This window comes from Corvus moneduloides, chromosome 2 (genome assembly GCF_009650955.1).
Source record: "Corvus moneduloides isolate bCorMon1 chromosome 2, bCorMon1.pri, whole genome shotgun sequence".
Taxonomy (NCBI): Eukaryota; Metazoa; Chordata; class Aves; order Passeriformes; family Corvidae; genus Corvus; species Corvus moneduloides.
Genome location: NC_045477.1, coordinates 82,774,549 through 82,799,870, shown reverse-complemented (window position 1 = coordinate 82,799,870; position 25,322 = coordinate 82,774,549). Strand labels below are relative to the sequence as shown.

At 40.0% G+C, this 25,322-nt stretch overlaps 1 protein-coding gene and 1 long non-coding RNA gene across 4 annotated transcripts in view; one reads left to right on the top strand and one right to left on the bottom strand.

Moving 5' to 3' along the window:
• Positions 1-370: 370 nt before the first annotated feature.
• Positions 371-1,609, bottom strand: LOC116436582. Its single transcript, XR_004237037.1, has 2 exons — positions 1,535-1,609; positions 371-552 (listed from the first exon to the last, which is right to left on the bottom strand). It is a non-coding gene; the product is annotated as an uncharacterized LOC116436582 (long non-coding RNA).
• Positions 1,610-1,699: 90 nt separating this feature from the next.
• Positions 1,700-25,322, top strand: part of TMTC4 (transmembrane O-mannosyltransferase targeting cadherins 4) — a 56,575-nt gene continuing 32,952 nt past the window's right edge. For 2 of the 3 annotated variants that reach the window (XM_032100126.1, XM_032100127.1), the window contains exons 1-5: positions 1,700-1,807; positions 4,103-4,318; positions 8,905-9,020; positions 11,027-11,243; positions 15,205-15,292. In XM_032100126.1, the coding sequence (XP_031956017.1) occupies positions 4,157-4,318; positions 8,905-9,020; positions 11,027-11,243; positions 15,205-15,292 (583 nt within the window). In that variant the 5' untranslated portion in view covers positions 1,700-1,807; positions 4,103-4,156. Of the gene's footprint in view, positions 1,808-4,102; positions 4,319-8,904; positions 9,021-11,026; positions 11,244-15,204; positions 15,293-25,322 lie in introns of those variants that run through there. The other variant, XM_032100128.1, reaches the window with a different exon arrangement.

Below are 25,322 nucleotides of genomic sequence, written 5' to 3'. Positions count from 1 at the left end.
TTGAGAACTCTTGTTGACAAGAATTTGACTTGATAATACGTATTTGTGGTAGTTTGGGAGGTGGAAGTTGAAACAGTAAGGAAATGTCAGGAAACATCAACCAGCACTTCCTTATCACGAACTAATATGGCCAATCAGCTATTTTTAGGAAGTGATATAAACCTCAATGCTCTGGATTGTAGAAGCAAAAACCTAGAAAACATGCTTTTGTTGATTATCTCATGCTTTACCTTGTATTTATAAGGCAAAATGACCCAAAAGTCATAAAGACATCTTTCACCATTTCATGATGGCAATTTATGAAACAGAAATCTTCCTCATTGGGCCCACTTAGATCACTAAGTCAGGGACAAAGCCAGAACAGACAAGATCATTTTAAAGTACAAGGCTCAATTTATTGGTTTGCAGGTCTTTGTGTATCTATTTCAGCTCTTGTACTACAGGGACCAGAAGTCTGCAATCAGTTCTCAGAGCTTTGGGTCCTCGATGACGGCAGGTCGCCACTTTTCCACCACTTCACGACCAAGAAGCACCTCAGACGCTTTGTGGTAGCTGTTAAACAGGCACAAGTTACAGACCTCCATCTTAAAAGCAGGAGCTTTGCATATACAGCTGAATAATATACGAGCTTGGCAATTGTGCTGGCTCAGCTGCTGCCTCACACGCAGCTAAGCTGCCCGTGCTGCAGAGCAGATGTTCCAAAGCAGGTGTCAGTAGACAGTTATGGGTAGCAGCCACCAAAGCCCTCCCAAAGCAGTGTTTCCACTCGAGAGTTAAAGCCTCAAAGGAGCCATGAAATAACCTTGTTAATTTGACGCTTGATAATGCAAACATCTTAAAAAATTCCACTCCAAAGTGTATGTCACTCCCTGGCACACAGCCAGGAGTTCTCATCCAATTTCAGCGTATTAAGATTTTAATGGGCTTTTTTAGGGAAGCTTCTGCCGAACATTTGGTGCTACCAGGTCAATGTTTAATCACACTTTCTTACGAGGAAATCGCGGTGATGTTTAAACGTACGAATTAACTACACCTGATACAGCCTTTTTGTTGCCTCCTTACAGGACCTGTCCTGCGGAGAGCACCTGCAACAACCCCGGTAGGACCAGAGCCTCTTACAGAAAGGCTGGAACGCTCTGCTGAAGTCCCCAGCTCGTCCCGCTACCCGCCCCAGGCGGCGAGACCCCGACACCCATCCCCGCCGCCGCCCCACTGGCTCTGTATCAGCTTTCCGGGGGGATTATCGCTCCGCGCACGCCCGCCGCCGCAGGAGCCTCGCCTTTGCGAGAGGAGTGGGGGGCTCGGGGCTGGCGGTTCTCCCGCCCCGGTGCCGGGCAGCCCCCACTCTCCCCGGCTCAGCCCCCACCCCGCAGCCAGCCAGATACGCGGGACAATGACCACCGCCGGGGCAGAGAGGGCGGGCGCGCTCCGGGAACGCGGAGCAGGCGGCAGCGGGCACTACCAGGAGCCCACCCGACCCCGCCTGTGCGCGGGGTGCAGAGTTTGGGATGCAAGGAGAGCGACCCGCACCGACCCCGCTGCCGCCGCGAGTGAGGTGCCGGCTCCGCTCGCCCGGCCCCGCCCACCGCGCGTCACCGCAGCCGCAGCCAATGGGCGTGCAGGGCAGCACCTGGGGGCGGGGCCAGAGGGGGGCGGGGCGGGGCGGTGGCCAATGGGCTGCGGGGATGATCCCGGAGGCGAAGCCGCCGCGGCCCCTCCCCCGCCGGCCGCTCCGGTTCGGGGCTCGCCGGGCGGGAGAGTTTCTCTCCCGGGTGGGAGATGCCGCGCGGGCTCCGTGTCCTCGCAGGTAACGCTGCGTGGGGGAAGGGGGGGGGGGGTCTTGTCAGTGCCCCGTCCGCTGGCGGGACCGGCCTGGGGGGGCTGAGGGCCGGATGGGACGGGCCACCCCCTACGGCGGAGCCGTCGCCGCCAGGACAAAAGGGGAGCGCCGAGCGGGGCAGGGCCACCGCCAAACTCCCGGCGGGGCTCGCTTGCCCCCCAGCCTTGCCCCTTACTCCGCAGCCGCCGCTGCCTTGCCGGGCCGGCGCCTTCCCTGCGACCGCCCGCCGAGTGCCCGGGACGCCCCCAAGTTTGCGGGGCTCCGCTCACGGCCAGTGCCCGTCTGGGTGCGAGGCACCCCCGCGGCGCCGGCGCTCTCCGGCGGGACGCACCGTGCCCGCCCGGCCGCGGAGGTGCCTGCCGTGTGGGGCGGGCGTTCTTCGGGTCGGCTCGGGCTCGTCTCTCCCCGGAGAGGGCGGCGGGGAGGCGCCCTCCCTGTCCCCGTGCCGCCGGGCAGCGGCTGTGCGCCGCTGCGGGGGAGGTGGCGGTCCCTCGTGGGTGCTCGCACCGCCCGGGCGGTCACCGCGCTGCCCGGCGAAGGGAGCCCCCGACGGCCCGGCCTCCTGGACCGCGGGGAAGAGGGCTGGCAGCAGCTGTGCGCCGGATAAATAGAGCAAGCGTAATGGGAGAAACTTTCACGGCGGAATGAATTTTGACTAGATTAAATATTTTAATTCCGTGGTGCGTATTGATGCTGTATCCGTGCTGTTGGGAGCAACGCCGTGCGCTTCCCTCAGTTAACAGCCACGCTTTTTCTTTGTCTCCGTCAAACTACGAGCACAAGGGTGAACTACTCTGAGAAAAGGTTTTGCTCATAAAGCAGCTGCTTTGCTCAGCCGGGGAGCTCTAGCCTCTCAGGTTGCACAGCTCCAGGTTACTGACTTTATCTGGATTTAGGAGCAGCGCCATATGGTCCCCAAAGCGAGGAGGGGCACTGGTGTGGCAGGGTGTACTGCCTGTCCCTGTGCACGTGTGTGTGCAGGAATTGGGAATATGCGGACACTGGAATGTAATATTGCAAAAAGAGAAAGATACAGAGCAGTTACTGTAGCAGTTCTAATGGTCAGCTCTGTTCCAGAAGCCAAATCATTGGAGCTGTTTTCCTAGACCGTACAAAGACATTAAATGCAATGCTTTCAGGGGTGCACTGGAGCTGTTTTTCTAGATTTTCTGTTTTCCTGTATGAAGATATTAAATGCAATATTTTCAGGAGTGCAACAGTTGATTTAATAAGCAAATAAATAAAAGAAACTGAAGATAGGCTATTATATGTGCCTATCATTCTTTAGGCTTCCAAAATAAAAAATTCATATTCTGCCTGGCTTTTACTGCAGTTTTCCATTCATAACCTCCTTCCCTTGCCGTTTATACCAGCACTTGATAATAGGACCACTCACAGTAGTGTCTGAGCACCCGAGAAGCGGAAGCAGAATAATAGTTCAGACAGAAGGCTGGCTCTGGAGCATTCAAAGAGACCCATCCAAGTGAAAGTGGCTTATGGGTGTAAACCTCTAGCCTTACTACCTCCACATTGATGTATCACTCAGTGTGCTTGGATTGCAGGGTCTCTTTCATCTGCCTCAACAACCTCATGAGCCCATGAATACAACAGTGGAATTTCAACTCTACTTGAGGAGTGCAGAGTGATCTAGTGAACACTAGCCCCACCTTAATTCTATGGCTTTTGTTGTCTCATTGCTTGAATTGTTGAGATTCAGGGCCTAGTCGATTAACTGCTATCTCCATATGTCTTTCTGTGATGTTTGTATGAAGTCCTTTTATGGGGAATGTATAAGACTAGGTCCTTTAATTTGATTAACTGAAGAGAGTTGAGCTCTTTTGGCGATGTTTGCTTTTCAAATGTGGAAGGAAATTATAGTGTTTATAATTTTCTACAGAACTTTGTAAATGCTCCACAGTCCCCCTGATGCCTCTGTTTGTATTACTTGAAAAGAACAGTAAGAAACAGAAAAACAGTGATTTGCTCTAGGTTTTAGAATTCGACTGTGCCAAAGTTTTACCTTAACATCTAAGAATTTCTTGTATTTATCTCTGTGCTCCAACCATGAAAAATTCTGCCTTTATCTCCCCATTTGAAGTACAAAATTATGTTTAGGTATGTTTCAGTAACTATGAAAGGCACTGAGAGAAAAAATGTAAGGTTGTATGAAACTTCATCTCCTCTCCCAACCCAGCTTTCCTTTTAAAATTCTTTTTTAGTGAATTAGAGCTGTAACTGTGCATTTGTATGTGTTTCTTCCAGATTTTCAACTAACATAATGCTGAAGCTCCCAACTTGGAACAAGCATTTCACAGAATGGCACAAATGGAACCTAATCTGGACCATGATGTATCATGGTTCCTCCTTCCATCATACTGGGCTAAAATGGTTGTGGCGTTAATTTCCTTCCTCTGTTTTGCTAACAGCTATGATGGAGATTTTGTCTTTGATGATTCTGAAGCCATCATCAATAATAAGGTTTGTCTCTTCTTTTCCTCATGCTGTTTGGCATAAATGGCCATAGGAAAAGAAATAATGCAACAGTTGATCTAAACAGGCCCAAAAGTTTCAGCCTAGTAAAGAGCTTTCTTTGGGTATTACTTTTTTTTTTAGAATTCATTTTCCCTTTTTGTCTTATTGGGTGTTTTTTAAAGTAAGCCTGATTTAAAGGTACCTGTACATCAAGACTGCCAGTAGTTCTAATTTTATGCTGATTTCTAAGTCAGTGAGAGTGTACAGTAAACTTTCCTGATACCCATGGATGTTAATAGGAGATTTTGTTCACTATCTTCTGAGGGTCACAGAATAAGACCAGTGAAAGAACTTAGTCTGGTTACAGGTATATAAGGCATCGTTAAGCTATTGTAGGGTGCAGGGGATCTCCAGGTGTAGTTTATACCATAGAAATGTTACAGGAGCAAGCAAAGCTCCCTTTTCCTATGCTCCTTCCCCCATTAAAGTTCCTGTGACAACAGTATTTTTTTTTAAATAGAGGCAGAGTGTTCTTGTGTTCAATTTTAAAGCTGATCATACGTGCAATGAACAGACCTTTAAATGCTTAGAAACTGACATGTGACTCAAACAAACCTCTAGCTGAGATTCTTTTGACTTTGAGCAGTGTAGTGTCTTCAATTGCTGGGACACATCACAGGATCACAGTGAGCGAGCCTGTGCCCATGGATGGGTATTGGTGTTACAGCTTTTATGCTGTTCTGGAAGGTACTTGTTAAACATTTAGAAAGACAAGCACAGGGTAAAAATAATCACATTCATCTGTTGGTTCTGTTTTCCTGAAACCATGGGGTTACAAAGAGGATAATCTGGAGACTCATACTGCTAGAAAAACACAATTCACTTTTTTTTTTTTTCCTTGCACAAGATATAGAGTCAACTTATCACAATGTGCCTTTTAGAATCATGCAGAATTACTGTTTCCTTAGACAAATTTCTATTATGCATGTGTAAGTCATCATACCTTCAGTTATAAATGTATGGGGGGAAAATACATCTGTCAACGTGAAAATAAATCTTAAAGCTTTCAAGAGAATGCTGTAGACAAATTAAGAACCTATAGCATTGTTGGTTTGGGTTTTTTTTAAAGTAGTATTGTATTTTAGATTGCACAGCTCCTGGCAGTGTTTCATTCTGCAAAATTTTATTTGGGACCTGTTTATAATATTTTAATTTCCTGAAAGAATGAACAAAAGACTGATGTTGAAACAAGGCAGGTTGTTTTGTTAATGTGAAATTTCCGCACTTGTAATCTCTCCCCACTTCTTTCAGTCTTTACTCTAAAAATGTTTCAATTTATCTATGCAACCCAACAATTCGAAGTGGGATTCTAGTTGTTGGCAATGCTGAGAAATTCAACCAACTGCTTAAATAAGTTAATTCATATGTAATCTGTATGTTTGAAAAACTGGGAGGCTGGTTCTATTTTTCACATCAAAATCCTCTATTATTCCTTAGAAATTAAATGAGGATTTTATGACAATATCATTTTAACACAGGGGTTGTATGGATATATGGAAATTCAAAATCCACAAGAAAAATACAGAGACAATGAGTTTACCAGTTTAATGGGGAGGGAGATTATCTGGCAATGGCACAGTTTATTAAACAAAGCATAGCATATTTTATTCCTATTTAATAGGAGATAGCAGTTGAAATAATTTTGTAGATTTACTGAGCCTTGCTACTGTAGTATTTTCTTGGGTACCACACAGTGCCCCTTTTGTTAATTTACTAGCTGCCATCATCCCAATCTTTCATTTCTTTTGCTGTTTTTTTAGCAAAAGATACACATTTAGTTGACCCCATGCCTATTGTATCATGGAACATTCCATTAATAGAATTTATTGGAGTTAAAGGCTGTGTTCCAGATGCTTTCTTATAATTTTAAGCAGCATTTTAACTGGTACACAACAGTGACTTTTGTCTTTATTTATTTACTAGCTTGGCAAGACAAACAGTTGGATTAAGCAGAGCTTCAGACTTCAGAGCTTCCAAAAGCCTTTATATAGAAAAACTGACCTTTCTTCAAATCTTGAACTCTGCTGTGTGTAAGCTGCTGCTAATAAAATATTCAGAGATTATTTGATAGCTACTTTTGGTTTTTAAAGAGAAAATCATTTGTAGCTTTTAAACAGCTGTGTCTCCTGGAGAAAACCATTCCTATTTTAGGGTAAGTTCACTAAGTAGGAAAATTAATGAAAGAAACTTTCTCACAGAATGTGGATACAAGAGCAAGATACATGATTGAAGATTTTTAGGTCATATGGAAGCATAATCTAATCACTAAGTAATTCCATGCATTCAGCTTTCCCTGCATTCTTCCGATGGAAGACAAAAGAAGGCTGATTATAGCGGAACGTGAAATCAAGCCTTGAACATCTCAAATACATTTCCCATCTCAAGTTATTGAAGACCATCTGTGACATGAAAGACATACTTTTCTTTTTCAGTACTAAAATTTATAGAAGTATGTCCTTCTCAGACTTTATGTACATAAAGAGCTGTGCTGCTGGTTGGAAAAACAGTCTGAGGGCCACACCACCCTCTGACAACTGTACCCTGCAGAGTACAAAGACTTCAGTAGATTTTGGTGTACATCACTGTCCCAACTTGCCCCTGGAAAAGCTGGCTGTATTGATTTAGTGAGCTGCTAGTCGAGTGTGTTCCTGCTCAGAGAGTCAAATTATGACCTTTAGGGTTTGTGCATACCAGTGAGGAATGGAACAGGAATTTAGGTGCCTAAGGCTGAAATTGCAGTCCTGAGAGACGAAAGAAATTTCTAGGTATTACTTGGCAGTAGAAACATCTGTGAGAGCATGAAGAGATTTTTCACCTTGGTAATTCTTAAGCCCAAGTAGGATCCCCTGTGGCTCTTGATTTCTTAAGAATTTCCCTGAGAGTGCCTTAATTGACAGCTGCAGTCTTGGTTTTTCAGACTGCAGTTTTAGCCCTGCTTTCTTTTCTGTGTATTGATTAGTAACCTATTAGAGAATGCTTCAGTTCATTTGACTGTATGCTAGGAACTTAAGCCTATTTCCCCTTCCTAATTTTTTTTTTTTAATCTGTTGTCTAATACTGGCCAAATTTGATCAAGTGATAGAAATAAATCTCTTCCTGGATTTTTTTTTTTGTTTAATTTGTGTTTTTTGGATGGATGAAAGTCAGAATATGTTAAGAGAGAAGCAAATAAAAATGAGTTAAGTTCAGTTTAGCAGCAGCCAGTCATCAGCAATTTGGCAGTAGTTTGGAAGTATGGGCAGGCCAAAAATTCTAGCTAAGGGTGAGATGGAAGGTACTGGAGACCACAGGAAGTGCTCAAGATACTGTAGAAGCAAGTGAGGTGGTAACAGCATTGGAGAGGAACTGGAATTAGTAAACCAAGGGAACTGCAATGTGGGAATCTTAGAAGTAGCTGGAGTTGTAGGAATAATAAGACAGGGGCACCAGGCTTTGTAAAACCTTTCATGTGGTTAGCAAGCCTGTTTGTCTACTTACTTGTGTTTGCAATTGCCTTGTTCACCTCCTTTGCTTTGTTGGTCTGTTAAACAATTTCAGGACAGAAGGTGGGGGCACAGTAACTTGTCGATTGCAGGTGTAGTACTAACTAGTACAATTTTGTTCTTAGGTTCTGTCTCAAGTGTCTTTAACCTGCATGTACCTTGCTGTAGCATAAATTGGTATTTAATTGCACTAGGGAAGCAGAAGAGGGGTAAGTATATGTTAGTTTGAACTTCCAAGTTTGTCTTCATAGAAAACTGAGGCAGATGCTGGCAAGATCCTGATTTTTATTCTCCAAAGGCTATGCTTTCCATTTAATAGCCTACATTATTTGGATTTTTTCATTATCAGCATGGCTTTGAGATAAAAGGGAAGAGCAAGCAAGCAAAACCTTTTCTTTACAGTGGTTTTTTTTTATAGGCCCCTATTGCACCCTAAATTAAAATAATTCATTACCTTTCTGTCTTTTAATCTTTTAGAGCAGTATATAGAGATGTTGATTCTTGATTTCATGTATTAAGAACTAAAAAGACCTCAGCTATTTGAATAGCTCTGTGCGAACCAAGGCTTCAAAAAGAGCTAATTGTTGTTTCCTACCTTTAGTCTACTTGATTTCATGCTTTCATTAGTAGTTATGCTACTGCACTGGTAAAAAATTGATATTTTGCAGCAGTTTGTAGTTGGCCTTCTTCGCAAGATAGCCTACACCTCAAATCAAAGGCTTTTTACAAAATTATAAGGTAAGGAGGTTTATGTGTTTCATATCTCAGCTATTGACCATCTTATAATCTGATGCAAATATAGCTCTAAATTGCATGTAGTTATGCCTACTTACAGAATCCACAATCATGGCTTTTACAATGACAGGCATTCAAGATGTGACCTTTATTGCAAACTCAGGTACCGTGGGTCAAATGTCAGTAGTGAGGCAACAAAACTCCTGCTATGTCCATGTTAGTGTGAGCTTGTATTAGTTAGAACTCACTTGTGTTTTAGCTGCTTTGAACCAAGGAGAAATGTTAAGAATCTGGTAATTTATTGTTTTCTTTTAGGACCTCAGGGCAGAAACCCCACTTGGGGACCTGTGGTATCATGACTTTTGGGGTAGCAAACTCAGCAGCAATACCAGTCATAAGTCATATCGACCGCTAACTGTCCTAACTTTCAGGTGAGACTTGAATTTTTGCTCAAGGTCTGAATATTTTTTAACCTCTATTGACTCAATTGAATTTAGGGAGGAGGCAACAGAAAAGGAGAGAACATAGTAGCTGGAGGGTAGTTGGATACCTTTCCTGAATATGATTTTTGAGTTCACTACCTTAATCTCAAATTGTGTTTTAATTTTCCAATGGTTTCTTTCCCAAAATATTCATTATTTTGACATTCTGTATTTCTATCTACTTTTCAGAGATTTCATTTTAATGCTCTTCTGTACCTGGTACTAGGGGCAGTGTGGTTTAGTATGTCCCAACATCAAAGAACTAGGAGGTGTATGTTCCCTTCACTTAGCCATGCTGCCACTTATACTGCTATTGTAGTTCTTGTTCTCTGCTTTCCTGCTGACCTTTCAAATGGTTTATTTTATAAATAGCATCAAGGTACTGTGGCCCTTTTCCATCAGCTCACTATATAGTCTTTTTACCTCTTCACTCCAATATTCTAACTTAAGTGAGTGTCTGAGAATCTAGTGAAATGTCTGCCTATATATAACTTGCTAGTTTTGTCAAATAACTAAACGTTTAAGAGGATTACTTTTGTAGATACTTAGCTCGTGTTTATTGCACAAAGATTTGAGCAAACAGTAGACCATGTAGAAATTTGGCACAGTAATGCAGAGAATATTTGAGGATTCAGTCTTAATTTCTTTATTTTCCCCACGTGACTCAATGGTGTCAGTGGGGACTTGGTGCTCATTCTGCAGTTGTCCATTCCAAGCCAGGGACTAAGTAAGTGCAGAGGAAATGTTCCCACTCTTAGTCCTCATATGCAAGCAAAAACTCTGACCCTTTGGGGTGGTGTCAGTGTTTTAAGTACCTAGCACTGTGCGTTTCACTGTCTATTGGGCTTTCTTCACATTTTCATCAAGAAAAATACGCAACTGAATAGAACGTGTCAGAGTCCTAAACCTATTAAAGCTTTCAGTGCATTACACGAAACATGCCTTGCTTTTTATTTTTTTTCTTGTCTCTGTGGTATATTCCATCTCTAATAACATTCTGGTTTGTTTAAAGAGTGAACTGGGATACAATCATTTCTGTATCTGAAAATATAGATGAGCCTGTGGAGATGGTCCGTAAAATGCTATTTTCACAAGTGAGAAATGGGTTTCCTTAATTTCCCTAAGCTCCAACTTTTATGCGTATCATATTTATAATAGGTTAAGTTTTTAAATAGGTTTCATTTATGCCAGATGCAGATTGACCAAATGAGCTATAAAATCCCCTATTCAAACTAAGTTTCTGTATATCTTACCTACTGATAAAGTATATGGATAATAGCACGATATTTCCCCCTTTTCTTCTCAGCCTCCATTTTACTGCCAAGTTCCTGTTTTGAATAAGGATTTAGACTGAATTTTCACTCACACTTCCTTCTGATTCTAATACTTGTACGAAACTTCTCTCTAACCAGCCTCACGAATCAGTTACCAAGATGTGCTGGCTACTTTCTGGGTGGATACTGATTGCACCCAAATGCTAGGACCTCTTTCAGATAGTATGTCAGTGGAAATCAGTGCATATTAGTTTCCTCACTGTGTGGATTTAATTAACATAATTCCATCAAGTTGGCTGTTCTGGAGCCCAGCGGTATCCCCTCAGTGGGCTGGGTTGTTTATCCCTAGGATACTCCTGTGTTGCAACACTGAAGTTACTTTGTTGACCAAAAGCCACTTCTAAGTAACTATAGGTATGATTAACATAATAGTGCTAACATATGTCTTTGGAGAGGATAGATACTGTATCCATATTATATTCCATATGAATACCTTGGCCTAAAGACTGGGACCTGTTTCTACCTTGTTGTGATGGCTAAATGATAACACCATGCGTATTGAGACATGTCAGCTTTATTTTTGGGTGCATATGTCTTGCTATGGGGTTGTTTAGTTTTTCCATTTGTATTTTTCTAACCATTGTTGTAATTCCTAGCCTTGATATTTTTGTTTCTATATAGAATTAATTACCTTTTTGCTGGAGGCTTCTACCCAGTTGGTTTCCATGTCATCAATATAGTACTGCACTGTACTATCTCAGTGTTGATGGTTGATGTGTTCTCCATATTATTGGGTGGACTGCAATTCAATAATAAAGGAAGACGGCTAAACCTGGCACCAAAGTCCTCTCTTCTTGCTGCTTTGCTCTTTGCTGTACATCCAGTGCACACCGAGTGTGTAAGTATTGAATAATTATCTCCAAAGATTTTTATTTTAGAAGTTCTTGACCATCTTGACTAATTAATTATGGCATAGCCTTATACTTTATACATTGCTTTTATATATTCTTAATGCTTCTCTCGGCCCACATCTTAACAGAACAATCAAATTATTATGGTTAGTACGTCCAAGGCTTGTAATTCCACCGAGCTAGATCTTACTAAGGAAGATAAATCATTCAAGTACAATAACTAAAGGAGGATAGCACTATGCTACAGTTTCCCTACCTGCTGGATTTCCCTAATTACTTTCCATTTCCATTTGCATTGATAAAAAAGCAAAGAGATATAAAATCAGAGTAGGGGCACTGTATGAAATTTGGATGTGACTCTTAGAATACTGCCTTCAGTTTTGCTGAAGGACAACACTGGAAAAAATGGAGAGTGCTCAGAAGAGCCGTGAAAGTGATTAAAGGGCTGGAAATCATCCTGTTTCATGAGAGATCAAACTCCACGGGTTTATATTTTTAATATGAAGGAGAAGATTAAAGGATTTTTTTTTTTATCACAGTCTGTAATTATGTACATGGGGAACACAGATTTGACAGTAATGGGCCCTTTAATAGTGCAGGCAAAAGCAAAGATGTGAAGATGCAGAATAGAAGCATGGCATGTGTATAGCAATCAATTAAAATATCTGACAAAAACGTAAAGTCCTTGTGTGGAAATTCTGTGAAGAGAAGATGGTGTTCTTAAAAAGCTCTTTTGCGCTCATAGTTAAGAAAATCTTATGGCCTTATGCTAGTGGGCTTGCTGGATGTGGTCACTGATTTCTTGATCTTGTGATAAGGAATAAATGAAATATAAAGTTATCACAATGTTTTTGGGGGTTTTGTTAGAGTTTGGAAGGTCTGTGCTACAGAAAAAGTACTAGCTTTAATTTTGATTTTGTCCTAGCAATGAACAGTGAATCCTACAGTGCACATTCTACATCTGTGGCACTGATTTTTCGTTTATTCACAATATGCCATGGTTTTGGCTTCTTGCATTTGCTCTGCACACAATTGACGGGGAAAAAGTTATTGAAAGCTGTGCTCTCAGCTGACTGGAGACCTTGCATGTATTGAAGACCTAGAGATGGTGCAAAGTTATGCATTAGTAATTTGGCACCTTTTCTGGCAGTGTGGCTAAAATATCTTGACAATCCTTCTCTGATGTTTGCTCAGCTGCACAATAACTTCTTTGTGAGAGTGCACTGTGTCAGAAGGGCCCCGCATATTTGTTCTCCAAACCCAGTTTTAGATGTCAGAGTAAAGTAGAACAAGTCTTCAGTGCCTTTGATGTTCTGATATGTAAAGAGAAATCTTGTTTGAGTCTTAACTTTGTAGCAGACCTACTATTGACTCTTTTATCAATATCCATAAATTTATTCTTCATTCCATTTGACTCTAAAAATATATTTAAATCAGCATGAGAATATTAATAAGCCCTTTGTCATGTCAAATAAATTACAAGTGATGTGGCCTGCTTGCATATTTGAAGACTTGCATATGCTGCGGGCAAACATTGGAAAAAGAGGGGGGGAAAGTAGCATGCTTATCTATCAGGCATCTTCTAAGATACAGAAATGAACAAAAAAGCCTCTAATCATTTACATGGTGAATAATAAATCTTGCTGCAGTGAAGGAGTCATTATTGCTACAGTTCTAGGATGAGTGTGTGTCTGGCAGCATCTCTTAAAAAGCATTCCTTATGATTTTAAACCTGTGAGTTTTAAGTATCACGACATCCCGGTTTGGAAATGAGTTGACATATTTTGACATAAAATTGTGAAGAATCCGTCTGTTTGCTGCTTTGGGTTTTGGTTTATACAGCAAAACAAACTGTCATGTAAAACAGATCTTGAAAGGTGTAATGCTTTCAGTACCTATGTAAGGAAAACACTAACTTTTCTACCTACAAGTAAATACTCTTGTGCTATAGTTCTCTGCTCTAAAAAAGGCCTGTTCTTTGTAATGCTTCAGTGATGAAATGCTAAATGAATCATGGACATAAGAATGTTTCTGATACTAATTTAAAATTGGTTTGTTCTTTTTTCCTTTGTTTGCCTTCTTACCAGAATCTATATACCTTACCTTGCATTTTAGATAACATTGTGCTGTTGGAGTCCTATGAGGCCGTGTGTGTTATTAGTCCCTCAATCTCTGCTGTAACAAGTGGACATTTATTTTCGAAATTGCGTCAGCTCACCTTAAGTTTTATCTCATTAGCAAGAGCGGCTCCTGAAGCAGAATGACACTTCATTATTTTCACCTTTCAAAGCACTCCACAGCTATTGAGTTAATTCCCGTAATTCCTTTGTATGATAGAAGAAGAAGCAGAGAAGTTAGGTGCACAGCTTTAGATAAATCAAGAAGTTCTTCTGAGCTAATTTAGGAGTCCAACAGTTTCTTCTTTTATGGTGCTCGAGTGAAGCTGAGGGTAAAGTGGGAGAGAGTCTCTGCAGTGGAATCAGTCATACTGTCATGCCTCTATGCTTCTCTTTCTCTGATGTTATTTAGAAATAGTTGTTCCATCATGTTACCCTGACACAAAAAATGCCCTTTTCCTATTTACTTTCTTCTTTCTGTTCCACACACAAAATGGGTCAACTGGTGTATTATACAAGAACTGAAGTTTCTGCTTTTGTCCCTGAAATATGATCACAAAAAGTGAATTTAAAAAGAAAACCTGTTGCTGTTCTGCCCTGCTTTTGTACTTCTCCTGAAAACATGGAACTCAGCACTCCAGGAAGCAGAGCTAGACTGAAAAATAAGGTGTATTTACATGATCCTTGCTCTGGGGGTATGTTCTACTGCGGTTCCAGCATCAGGGCCTATACAGTTCCTTACCAACTCCATGTCATGATTTTCACAAAAAATTTGTGGTGTATCCTGACACTTGTGTAATTGAGAATTGAACGTCCAAAAGTGTCTTGTTCTATTTCAGCTAGTTATTGTAAATGGTTATGGGGTTTGAACCACAGTTTGCAGATAGCCCTGAGATTGCACTTGATTTGAGTAAGTTGGCACAGATCTCGAGTACAGAGGTCCCAGGATGTGCTTCTCATTTTCTTTTGTATTAGTACAGCTTCTGTTTCAAGATGAAGTTGGACATAGCTCTAATGCAGTCAGTTAATATAACACAAAAAACTGCCAGAGGGGGATTCTTTTTCTTTTTTTTTTTTTTCCCCCCTGAATCTGCAAGCTGGAAGCTATTTGTCCATTCTGAGTGTTCAGATTGCAATTTGAAGGCTGGCTTGTCTTCTGAAAGTGAACAGTCTTGATTTGTGTTTCAGAGAGCTGCCAATTTAATTGTGGTTCTGGATGTTTGGCTTCCAAGCCATATAATGGCTTCAAATTGAAAGAGAGTAGATTTAGATTAGATACTGGGAGGAAATTCTTACTCTGTGGGTGGTGAGGCACTGGCACAGGTTGCCAGAAAAATTGTGGATGCCCCATCCCTGGAAGTGTTCAAGGCCAGGTTGGATGGGGCTCTGAGAAACCTGGTCTAGTGAAAGGCAGGGGGGTTGGAACGAGATGGTGTTTAAGGTCGCTTCCAACCCAAATTGTTTTATATTTTCATGTTTTCCAAGTGTTCTACTGAAATGCAGTTTGGTTCAAAACACAGATGGAATTGTGTAGAGTCTAAATTTTATTCAGTGAAGTCCTCCTTCATTTCTTAAAAAAAAAAAAAAAATTCATAATCTAAAAGTTTCATAAACCAAAGCCAAACCATTTATGTAGTTGATACTAAGCAATACCCAATAAAAAATAAAATGCATCTTAAAAAACTAGATATAACTAATCCAGTAAACCAAGTTAAAGAAAAAAAAGTCATACAGTTATATTCTATTATATATTTCACTTTACCTTTACTTCAGGTTTTCTAAGAATAGAAATCTGATAATTTGAAACTTCTTTTTTTTTTTTTTTTTGAAGGTTGCTGGGATTGTTGGCAGAGCAGACCTACTGTGTGCCCTGTTCTTCTTGTTGTCATTCCTTGGCTACTGTAAAGCATTTAGAGAAAGTAAGCATTCTCTTTGCCCCTTTAATTTCCTATTGTGTGTATTTTCAGAATTTGTACATTTCAATGAAGTATAGCAAAATTTAAAAAGTCAGACTGATTTGTTTACCCTCATAAAATATTTTTTTAAAAACCCTGCTTTAGCAGCTATTTATTGTTAGAAATTCTGAAGAGGTTGCAGTTCCTAATTCCTGTTAAACACTGAATTTATTTTAAGAAAAGTCCATTTTTTTAATATGCTTATTTGCTAAATGTTTTATAGTTTAGAAGTGTAGTGAATTATTTTAATAAGTATTTTAGAAAAAAAATCAAACCTAAAAATGTATATTCTTAAATATTTTACTACTCTTTATGCCATAATGTTTGGATGTCTTAAATGGGAGTCAACTTTTTGGAACCTTACTTGTATTTTTAATGAATTGCAAAGAATTATTCATATGACTAAGCCTTCTAAATTCTTGCAATATGCAAGTGCTGGCATATAATGCTGAATATAGTGTTACTCATAGAGTTTTTGTAAGACAGCTGTATTTAACATGAACAATTCCTTGGTGGATGTTTTTTCAAGTGAGCTTTGAGATCTCTTGTATTATTTGATCTGAGTGCAGGTTGGCAGTTCAAATACAGTTGTGGAGAAATTATCTTGGGGCTCTGTTAAATAAGCATTCAAGAAAGCACAAGTTCATGACTATGAAAAGCTATGCAGGACATGCAGTCTGGTATCTGAATGTGCTCTGCCACAGGAAATAGGGGAATCATTTGGTGGACCCACAAGGAGGTGTGTTGTGAAGAGCTTGTCTGTCATTCAATAGGCACGGCCTGTAATGATTAACCAGAGCTGGCAGTGTATTTCAGAGGTACCTGAGCTGACATTGTGATCTGGCTTAACAACATAGTCATGGCACCACAGAGACCTTAGTGTGAGCTGAGGGGAGTGAGTGAGTCCACAGTGAGCTGTAAGATGCGGTGAACAGCTGCTGCTGGTTCAGTTCAGATTGTTTGGAACTATTGTGCATATTTCTATTGCTGATATAATAAGTTTATCTTGCCATTTCAAGTGTTACTTAGGATGATTCCTGTTTACTTTGGATATATTTTTCTTCCCTTTGTGTAGGTTTAATTTCTTTTAACTGAGCTAATGATTTATTGATGAAAAGATGCCTTGGATTCTTGCTTGTTTGTTTATTCTTTTCTCACCTATTTTATTGGATATGATTGTGCTTATGATGTTTCTTATATTAGTGGTAGAGTAAGATAGACAAATCAAAATATTGCCTTATGTGTTTTCCAGTGCACTGGAGACAATTATGTATAGGACCCTCTAATTATTTTGTTATAGAGGACATCTCGGGAATGATTAAGGATGTGTATTCTGGTTAAGGATGCTCTTCAACTTGTGAAGGCCAGTTTAACAGCTTTTAGAAATCAGCATCTATGTAATAGTATTCTTGGACTGAAATTTGTGTCATTGATACAGAAGGAAAATGGTGTAAAGACAAGATACGAAGCAGCACGTACAGATTTTTATTGGACGTTACATCATAATAGGGGGGCAGATGTGTCTTATAAGCAATTTTGCCAAGGAAAATTATAGTCTGCCAGCATTGCCTTTCAGCTCAGTTTTCAATGTTTACTGTCACCTTCACTGCCTGCTTTTCCCTCAGCAACTTCTTTAAGAAATGTAGACTGCCTTTGTACACAAGAATTTGTATCCAAGTTACATACTTGAGCCTTTAACCTTCATTGCTGCAAAGGCACACTAATGACTCATCAGCCAGGAGCTTATCAACCAGGCGCTCCAGACCTTTTTCTGCAGAGCTGCTGCCCAGGCCTTAATTGTTGTGTGATGCTGTGTTTGATTTTCATGAGGCCCATTCCTCCAGCTTGTCATAGCCCCTCCAAACAGCAGTCCTGTTCACCATTGTATCCATGTATCCTCTTGCCACCAAAGACCACAAGCAGTTTTACTTGCTGCCCTTATTATAATTCATTTTCCTTTGTGGAGGAGAGGTTGGTCTGACCTGCAGCTGTTTGAACATGGGTGCTTGTGTAGGAAAGGGCGTGTCTGTATTGGAAAGGGCAGCTACAAAGAGAATGGAGGATCTCTATTCACCAGGAGCTACATGACGAAGACGGGGGGCAATGGGTGCAGATGCACTGGGAAAGGTTTCACCTTGATATAAGAATTTTTTTACAGCAAGAACAATCAACCACTGCAACAGTGTCTCCAGAAATGTGGCAGAGTCCACATGACTGGAAGTTTCAAAGATGCATTTGGACAAGGGTCTAGGTGATCTTGTCTAGGCTCCCTTTCACACAAAGATTGGACCAGATGATCTCTGGAGGCCCCTTCCAAACTGAGCTGTTCCTGTGATTCTTTGTATGAAAGGTTTTAGGAAGAGGTAACCAAATATGAGGAAGTAGCTGTAGTAGAGAATGACTCTTCAGTGTGTTTGTAAAGTAAATAAAAAGTTTTACCCTTGGATGCCTCCATTTTGGTGGTATGAATTTCCTTCTTTTGTGAACAATTCTTCTAGGTACTCTCAAATAACAGGTTAAATAAGGAGTAAAGAACTTTTATCTGACTTTAGCTGAGTTTGATTCTGCATAGATTGAGGGAGTCAATCCCGAATGTAAGCTGGTCTGACTGTGAATATAAGAACATGCATTTTAAAAATATGCACATACTATTTAAAAAGCAGACTTAGACAATGTCTCCTAAGCAGCAAAGAAAAAGTACCTTTTCTTCTCTTAGAATGTTTTCCTTCTGATGTCAAATCCTCAAGATCCAGAATGTCTGTGATACTGCCAATGCATGTTGCTTGTTCTAGAGCAAGTTAAGAGCTGTTATTACATCATTTTCTAGGTCAGACCAAGAAGGTAATTTGTCTTTGATTGTGAGAAAGAGAGGGAGAAAACAACCAAAAACCCCTCTGTGTATCAGGTTTATGTTCCTAATCAAATAGAGATGCTTTATGGTGATCCTACACAAAAGTGGGTTGTACCTGTTTGTTCTAATATCATATTTCCTTTTGTCCTGCTGGGTTTTCTATATGTTAAAGGCAAGCATGGCCCTACACTGTAGGTCAACTGCATGTGTCTTTGTTCCTGGATTTGGCTGTCACATTTATATAGAGCTTAGCTCACCAAATTTTTACAAGGAGTAGAAGAAGAATTATCAAAGGTTGATTTTTTTTTTTTTATTGTTACCAATAGATGTGTGGTAGTATGACTCTTTTGGAGCACTTAAAAGAGGGTACAACTCTTCAGACTGTCGGGATTTGTGGCCTGCATTTCTATTGTCTTTTGGATATGGTTACCAAAACATGTTTGATGCCAGTTTGTTTTTATTTCATGAACTTTAAGTGATCATCAGAGTAAAATAAACATTGAAAAGCCTGAGTTGATGCTACTGACATAGTTGGGTCAGTAACGTATATTTGGCTACCAGCAGCATCCCAATGCTATTATCAGACAGATTACCTAAGCCTTTAGTAAAGAACCTGACTATTCTTGCAGCAAGGCAATGTGAAATTTGTGTATGGCTGAATTCAAAAAAACTGTTTATGTTTCACTGGTTTAGAAAAAATTAATAAATTGTCATTCTTCAAAGAAAAGGCGTTAAAAATTATGTGTGAGAGAGAGTGGTTAGTGCTTTTTTTTCACTTGAGAAAATGAATGTAAAGATTTATAATTTTTTTTTTTTTGCGTGGGAGTAGCAACTCATGAAATGTCTGAGGAGGATTTGGAAGTTCTATGGGGAAAGTATATGTAATAGTGAAAACAGTCAGGAGACCAGAAAAATATCAGTGTCAGGCTGGAAAACTTCCAAAGGAAAATAATGGTTTTTATAAAGCTCAAGATATACTGCAGCTTGTTTGCCTGATTTATTTGTGGTTTCAGTGGATTTTTGGGTAGACAGTTTCTTTTAGCCAGAATCTGTAGGTTTTGTTGGCTTTTTTTTTTGAAGTATAAGCATTTAACACACTATGTGGGCTATAGTTATGTCTTACTGAAGTTCTACAATTCTGTTACTTTTTCCCAGTATACCGTTTTCATAGTTAGCATCTTTGAAAGGATAACATTTATAATTGCAAGGAACTAATCTGTTGTTCTCATTCTGTCCTGCTGTTTTAAACACAACTGTGGGGACAAATCCACTGCATAGGCTTTGGAGACAGCAAGAGCTGACAACTGTTTAGGTATGTTCTGAAGGGAATTGTGGGTTATTAACTTTGTTGAATTTTAATGCAGCTTCTCTGGGAATTCATAAGGCATTTTAAAACTGCTGTAGTATTCATTTTTGCCTTCCTTTGTCTTCAGTTTTGACAGTGATCCAGTTGCATGTATTTGCCATCTGCACTGGCGATCTCTGAGTAACATAAAATGAGGAGTTCGTGACTTGATCCATGTGAATAATATTGGTCTGGATATTAAATAGGGGATCAACTCTTTGCTCATATGCTATGACATCTAAAAATTACTTTGTTCTGGTTGTGTGTTTCTGTTTTGTTATGTTTTGTGTAGCTGTCTGTTAATCATCTACTAGTTCATTGCTAATTTAATAAAGCATGCAAAGGAGTGAAGAGTTTTGTGAATATTGGAGGTTTGTATTATGGAAGTTTTCCTACAGACTGGAAATATTTAAGTCTCTTGTGTGAAAGAGATCATTGTTAAGATATGGGGAATTTGTTAGCTATTTTGCAATTGGTCAAGAGGTAGTTACTATTGTTAAACATGTGGGCCCTGGTTCTTCAACTGTGTGCCCTACCATTCATATTTGAACACATTGGGAGGGAATAGTTGTAAGTGAAAAACCTAATAATTTTATGATTTTAGTTGTCTGAGGAAACACTATGACCTTTTTTGTGGTAGAATTAACGCTAACTTTCACTTCTCCAAGATGCTGTAATTCAGGGGATAGATGCTTCCTTCATTGCGGCCTCTAGGTAATGAGTTTGAGATGGCTGGATATGTTTAGGAATGGCATTCTCTACTGTAATTTCATTATTAAGGGAAACACTGAGCTGAGATGCAGTAGTATGTACATTTGGAGACACACAAGGAGATTTTGGGCTTAATTTAATTCTAACAGTGGATTCTTATGTGATCTTTTAAGACTAGGTAATTCTTCCCCCTTTGCTTAGCAATTCACAAGCAGGGAAATCTTAGAACTTGGTTAGAAGAATACTTGTAGCAGTTTAGTTGGAAGACACTGTCCCCACAGACAAGGCACATTAATGGAATATGTGAGTGTTTGTGATCTATTTCAGTTAAAAAGTAAAGCTTCTTGCAGGAGCTCAGCATAACTTACTTTGCATCAACCTTTAGAGGAGAAGGTGCTTTCACAGAATCAGTTGCTGTGTTTCACTTAAAGATGGTGACTCCTTAAACTGCTCCAAGCTGTCACCTGGCTGACTCTAAGTTGCTCAGCTGGGTTTGAAGAATGAAATGCTGAATGCCTAAGTGTCTGAATTGGTAGTAATTGCTTTGGATTTTGTTAGTTTGGCTTTACAATAAAACTAAGCTTAGTAGTTTAAATGTAGCATTTTCTTCATATCCTTCACTTCTAAGGAGTTTGTTTTCATTGACCTGTGGATTTAGGACACCAGAAAATAAGGTCTCTTGAAACAGGATTAGTGTTTAAGTGCACTGTCAATGTGTTGCTCATAAATTTAGGATCAGTCAATTCTACACTATAAAACACTTTGTGTATGCATCCTTGCTCTAGAAATGCTTATACTCAAGTCTAGCAGCCTAAATGGAGGAGCTGTCATGGCTTTTTTATGGTTTACATAGGTTTTTCTTGAATTCTCTCAACTTTCAGACTTCATGTACCCCTAAAGAGGGACCATCTGAGCAACGCTTTTTGGGTTTGCGTAGAAACACTACATTTTTCCGGCTTAAAAAAAAAATAAGCAAGTACTCTATTTCTTTGGCATGCTTACAATTTTGTCCATCTGTTAGAATGGCAAAATGCCCACTCACAATATGGTGTACCAGCTTCAACCAGGCACAGGTGCCAATGAAAGATTGGTTTCGTTTTCTGACACAAGATTTTACTGGTGGGAAGCAGCGCCATATTAGGGGAATATGCTTTGTTAGACTGATTGCTTCTGTTGGCATGTGTATATCTCATAATAAGCACTTATGCAGTGCTTTACATTTTCAAATCACTGTTAAAAAAAAATAAAATTGAAGGCATTGCTGAATGACTGTCCTTTGTATCTATTTTGCCAGCCTAGTTTACTGAGATTTCTGCAGTTGAGGGGGGGGTGGTGGGGATGGAGGGATGTTGTGCTTATTGACTCAGGAACAAGCACAAAATAAATGTTTCTTAATTAAAATTCTTTCTCTCACTGAAGTTTAATCACTGATGAATTTTGATAATACTACAATTCTCTGTATAACTGTTGATTTTTTGAGGCTGCAAAAGAAAACAAAGGAACAGAGATTATGCTTTTCAGGAGGAGATCTTGTTTACAGAATCACAGAATGGTTGAAGGTGAAGGGGCCTTGAGGTCACCTGAGCCGACCTGCCCACACAGGGTAACCTAGAGCCAATTGTCCAGGAGGCTTTACTGCAGGATTTTGCAGTTCCCCTCATTAAACCATACGAGGTTCCTGCCAGACCATTTCTCCAGCCTGACAAGGTCCTTCTGGAGAGCACAACCTTCTGGTGTATTGGCCTCTCCTCCCTGCCTGGTGCCATCAACAAATGAGCTGAGGGTGCCCTCTGGACCATTGTCCAAGTCATTGATGAAGAGGTTGAATAGGACTGGACCCCTGAGTACCCTGGCCTTCAAGTAGACTTTGTGCCACTGATCACCACCCTCTGGACAAGCCATTCAGATAGTTTTCAGCCCACCTCACTCTCTGCCCATCCAGCCTGTTCAGCATCAGCTTCTCTATGAGGATCTTATGGGAGACTGTGTCAAAGGCCATATTAAAGTCCAGGTCTTTGATGCTCGTTTTTTACGTCCTTCACTATTTCTCTTTTGCTGGATGTTTTTATCATCTCTGAGGGTCCGTGCTTAAACTTGGCTTTGCTGGGCAAGCTGAGACATTTCTTGCATGTGAGACTTGGGGTGTTCACAAGAAGACAAACTTGTTTCTTCTCAACTTTGAGCGTGTGCCTATTGAATGGCTTCAATTTTCTTTTATTTGGCTGGACAATTTCTCTATGCCAGGTTGGATGGGGCTCTGAGCAAGCTGGTCTAGTGGAAGGTGTCCCTGCCCATGGCAGCAGGTTTGGAATTAGATGACCTTCCAAACCAAGGTATTATATGATTCTGTGGTTTTTCCAGTTTGTCAGTGGAATTCTGACTTCTCCTTTGTATGCTTCCTGGCCTTAATAAGCATATTTCTTATTCCACCATCCAAACAGAATAAAGACAAAGGAAGAATCCAGTACAAAATATTATCTTTACTTTTTTTCACAGCAAGCTAGTATCTTAATGTAGGTTTCCAGCTGTTACTTGTACCCATTCTATAACAACTTCATGCAGCCCATATAGTTTGTGACATATTTCACACTCTTTCCATTCTCATGCCTTTGAGAAGTCAAGGTATAGAATGTTTACAGATTTCCTTTTTTCAGGAAGAGGTTTTTTTTCTGTCCAAGTCAAAAGTTATACTTAGTTCTATATAAATGATTAAAATATTTGGCAAACAATTAATCATATTCTTTTATGTTTTAGAGTGTCACCTAGAAAATATTCTAAGTGTAGCAGATTTTTTGTAATTTTGACCAGTCACCTTAGCTTTGTATCTGTAGTCTGTCCTTTCATATTTTGTTCCTTTTCAAAAGCCGACATGTAGGCATTGCTTTATTTTATTTCAAGCTCCCAGAGGCTCATGTATTTTTCATGATTTCGCAGAGGTAACAGTTGAGGTTCATCTGGGTTGTACAGGACCTGTTGAAGTGAGTGTAACCAATCATAATTTAAATCAGTTTAACTTCTCTGTCAGTTCTGTGTCTTGTAGTTCACTATTTTCGCTTTTGTTCTTGCTCCCTTTCTGCTGATGCTGTACTTGCCACCTGATTGCAACTGACCTTTTTGGGAAAAGATGAAGGAAAAAGGCACAGAACACGTCCATATTCTTGGCATTGTCCATTTTATTTCCCAATGAGTATTGGAATAACTCCTTCCTCACTACTCTTCTTGCTAATATATCTATGGAATTGTGGGGGTTTGTTCTTTACATACACTACCTTTTCTCATTTTGTGATGTGACCTTTCTGTGTTTGTTTTTTTATATGAATGTGCTGCTATTACACTTGTCCTTGATGATTTGACCTAGTTCCCTTTATTACTCTTATATTTTGAATCATCAAAGCATTTTTGAATTGATAGCTGCTCTCTTACTCTATATATACTTCCCACTATCTTCTGTGTTAAGATAATTTGTATTTGTGTACTGAATACTGCTTCTCTGAGAAGTGCTTATTTGTCCTGACCCCTTTCCACTAGAATTCGATTCTGAGAAGAAGAAATCTCTCAATGGAAGAAAGTTTCCTTCCATAAATGCAGTAAAGTCCATTGGCTGTCTTCACTGTTTTCCTTTTTACACTTACTAAGGATGATTGATGGTCATTTTGTGAACACAGTCAATTACTTTGCCTTCAATCCCTGCATTCTCTGTGCTAGTTTATTTCTACATTAAAAAAATTAAAACAAAATTGGTTTTCAAGAACTGGCTGAAGAGTCTGTTGTACTGTAAAGTCTGAAAAGTTGAAGAGCTCCTCAAAGGGATGTATTTAGACAGAATTCTTTCTGTCTTAGCAATACTCATAGAACAAACATTGAAGCTCTTTCCTCCATGAGTTACAGCCCTCAGCTGTTCTTCTGTATAATTGATGTGGGCTGGAGTTTCCCCGTTGCATTTTAATTTTTCTACTTCCAATGTCTCTTTATTCATTATGTATTTTGTATTTTCTTGCTTTGTTTTTAGCATTATTCAGGTGTGTATGACTTCTTTCCTAAAAGAAAGCTTTCTTTTTATCTTTATAATATCTGCACCTCTAATGTTAAGTCTTACCTCACCTCTGGAGACATAATTTGGAGTGGAGGGAGAAGGATCAAATGCCCTCTAAGTATAGCAATGATGAATCTCAAACATCTTAATATTCACTCTGTTGAAGCTTTAGAAGCCTTAGGTAAGAAAGGAGTGTTAGAAGTAACCTCAGAACCTGTCCTTCCACATATTTTTGTGAAAAATTTCTGCTCTCTGCCACACAAAAGAAGTAGCCTGGTTCAAAATGAAAGAGGAGGCCAATGTCAGCAGATCCTTTTCAAACTTGTGGTTATGGTTTGTATCTGACCCCAACATTTGAGGTAGTGTACTGGTTTCCCTGTATAATCAGTACAGGGTTACTTCTCTGAAGGGTGTTCTGCTGCATTTAATTAGGTAATTTAATCCCTAAAGGTATCCTCTTCTCATGGCCAGTTATAAAGGAAGCCTAGTGTACTACCTTAGGTGTAGGTGCTTACTTCTGGTGAAATTAATCTTAATCTTGCCATTTACCCTTTCCCTAGGCCATTATTGCCATTCTCTTTAAGCACAGAGGGTCAAACCCTCATTAGCAGTAGATAAGAACTGCTCTAGAGATCAAGGAAAGTAGGAAAGGGGTTCAGTCAATGAATGCAAAGTTCAACTTCGTTTTTTCACATTCCAAGTCAAAGATTGATTCTTGTGATGCCTGTAGAGCCCATGTTACTTGAATCAAGAAACTGCCTCTGAATGAGCAGAGTGCTTTCCTCTGTTGCTTGCACCTATGGAGTAGAGGTTGTGACTGATACGTTTTTATGTGAAGTACCCGTGTATTCTGTGTGTGATAGTACCTTGGCTTCAGTAGGGTTTATTGTTAGATTCATCTCAGATATGCCTGCTTGTAGTACCCAAAATCAGCTACATGGTACAGTCTTTAAAGACTTTTTCTTTGAGTAGAAGCTGTAGTTGCTCCTGATCTCTTAACCCCAGAGTTCCTCACCCTGCTGTAAAACTGCTTCCTGCATGCAAGGACTAACTG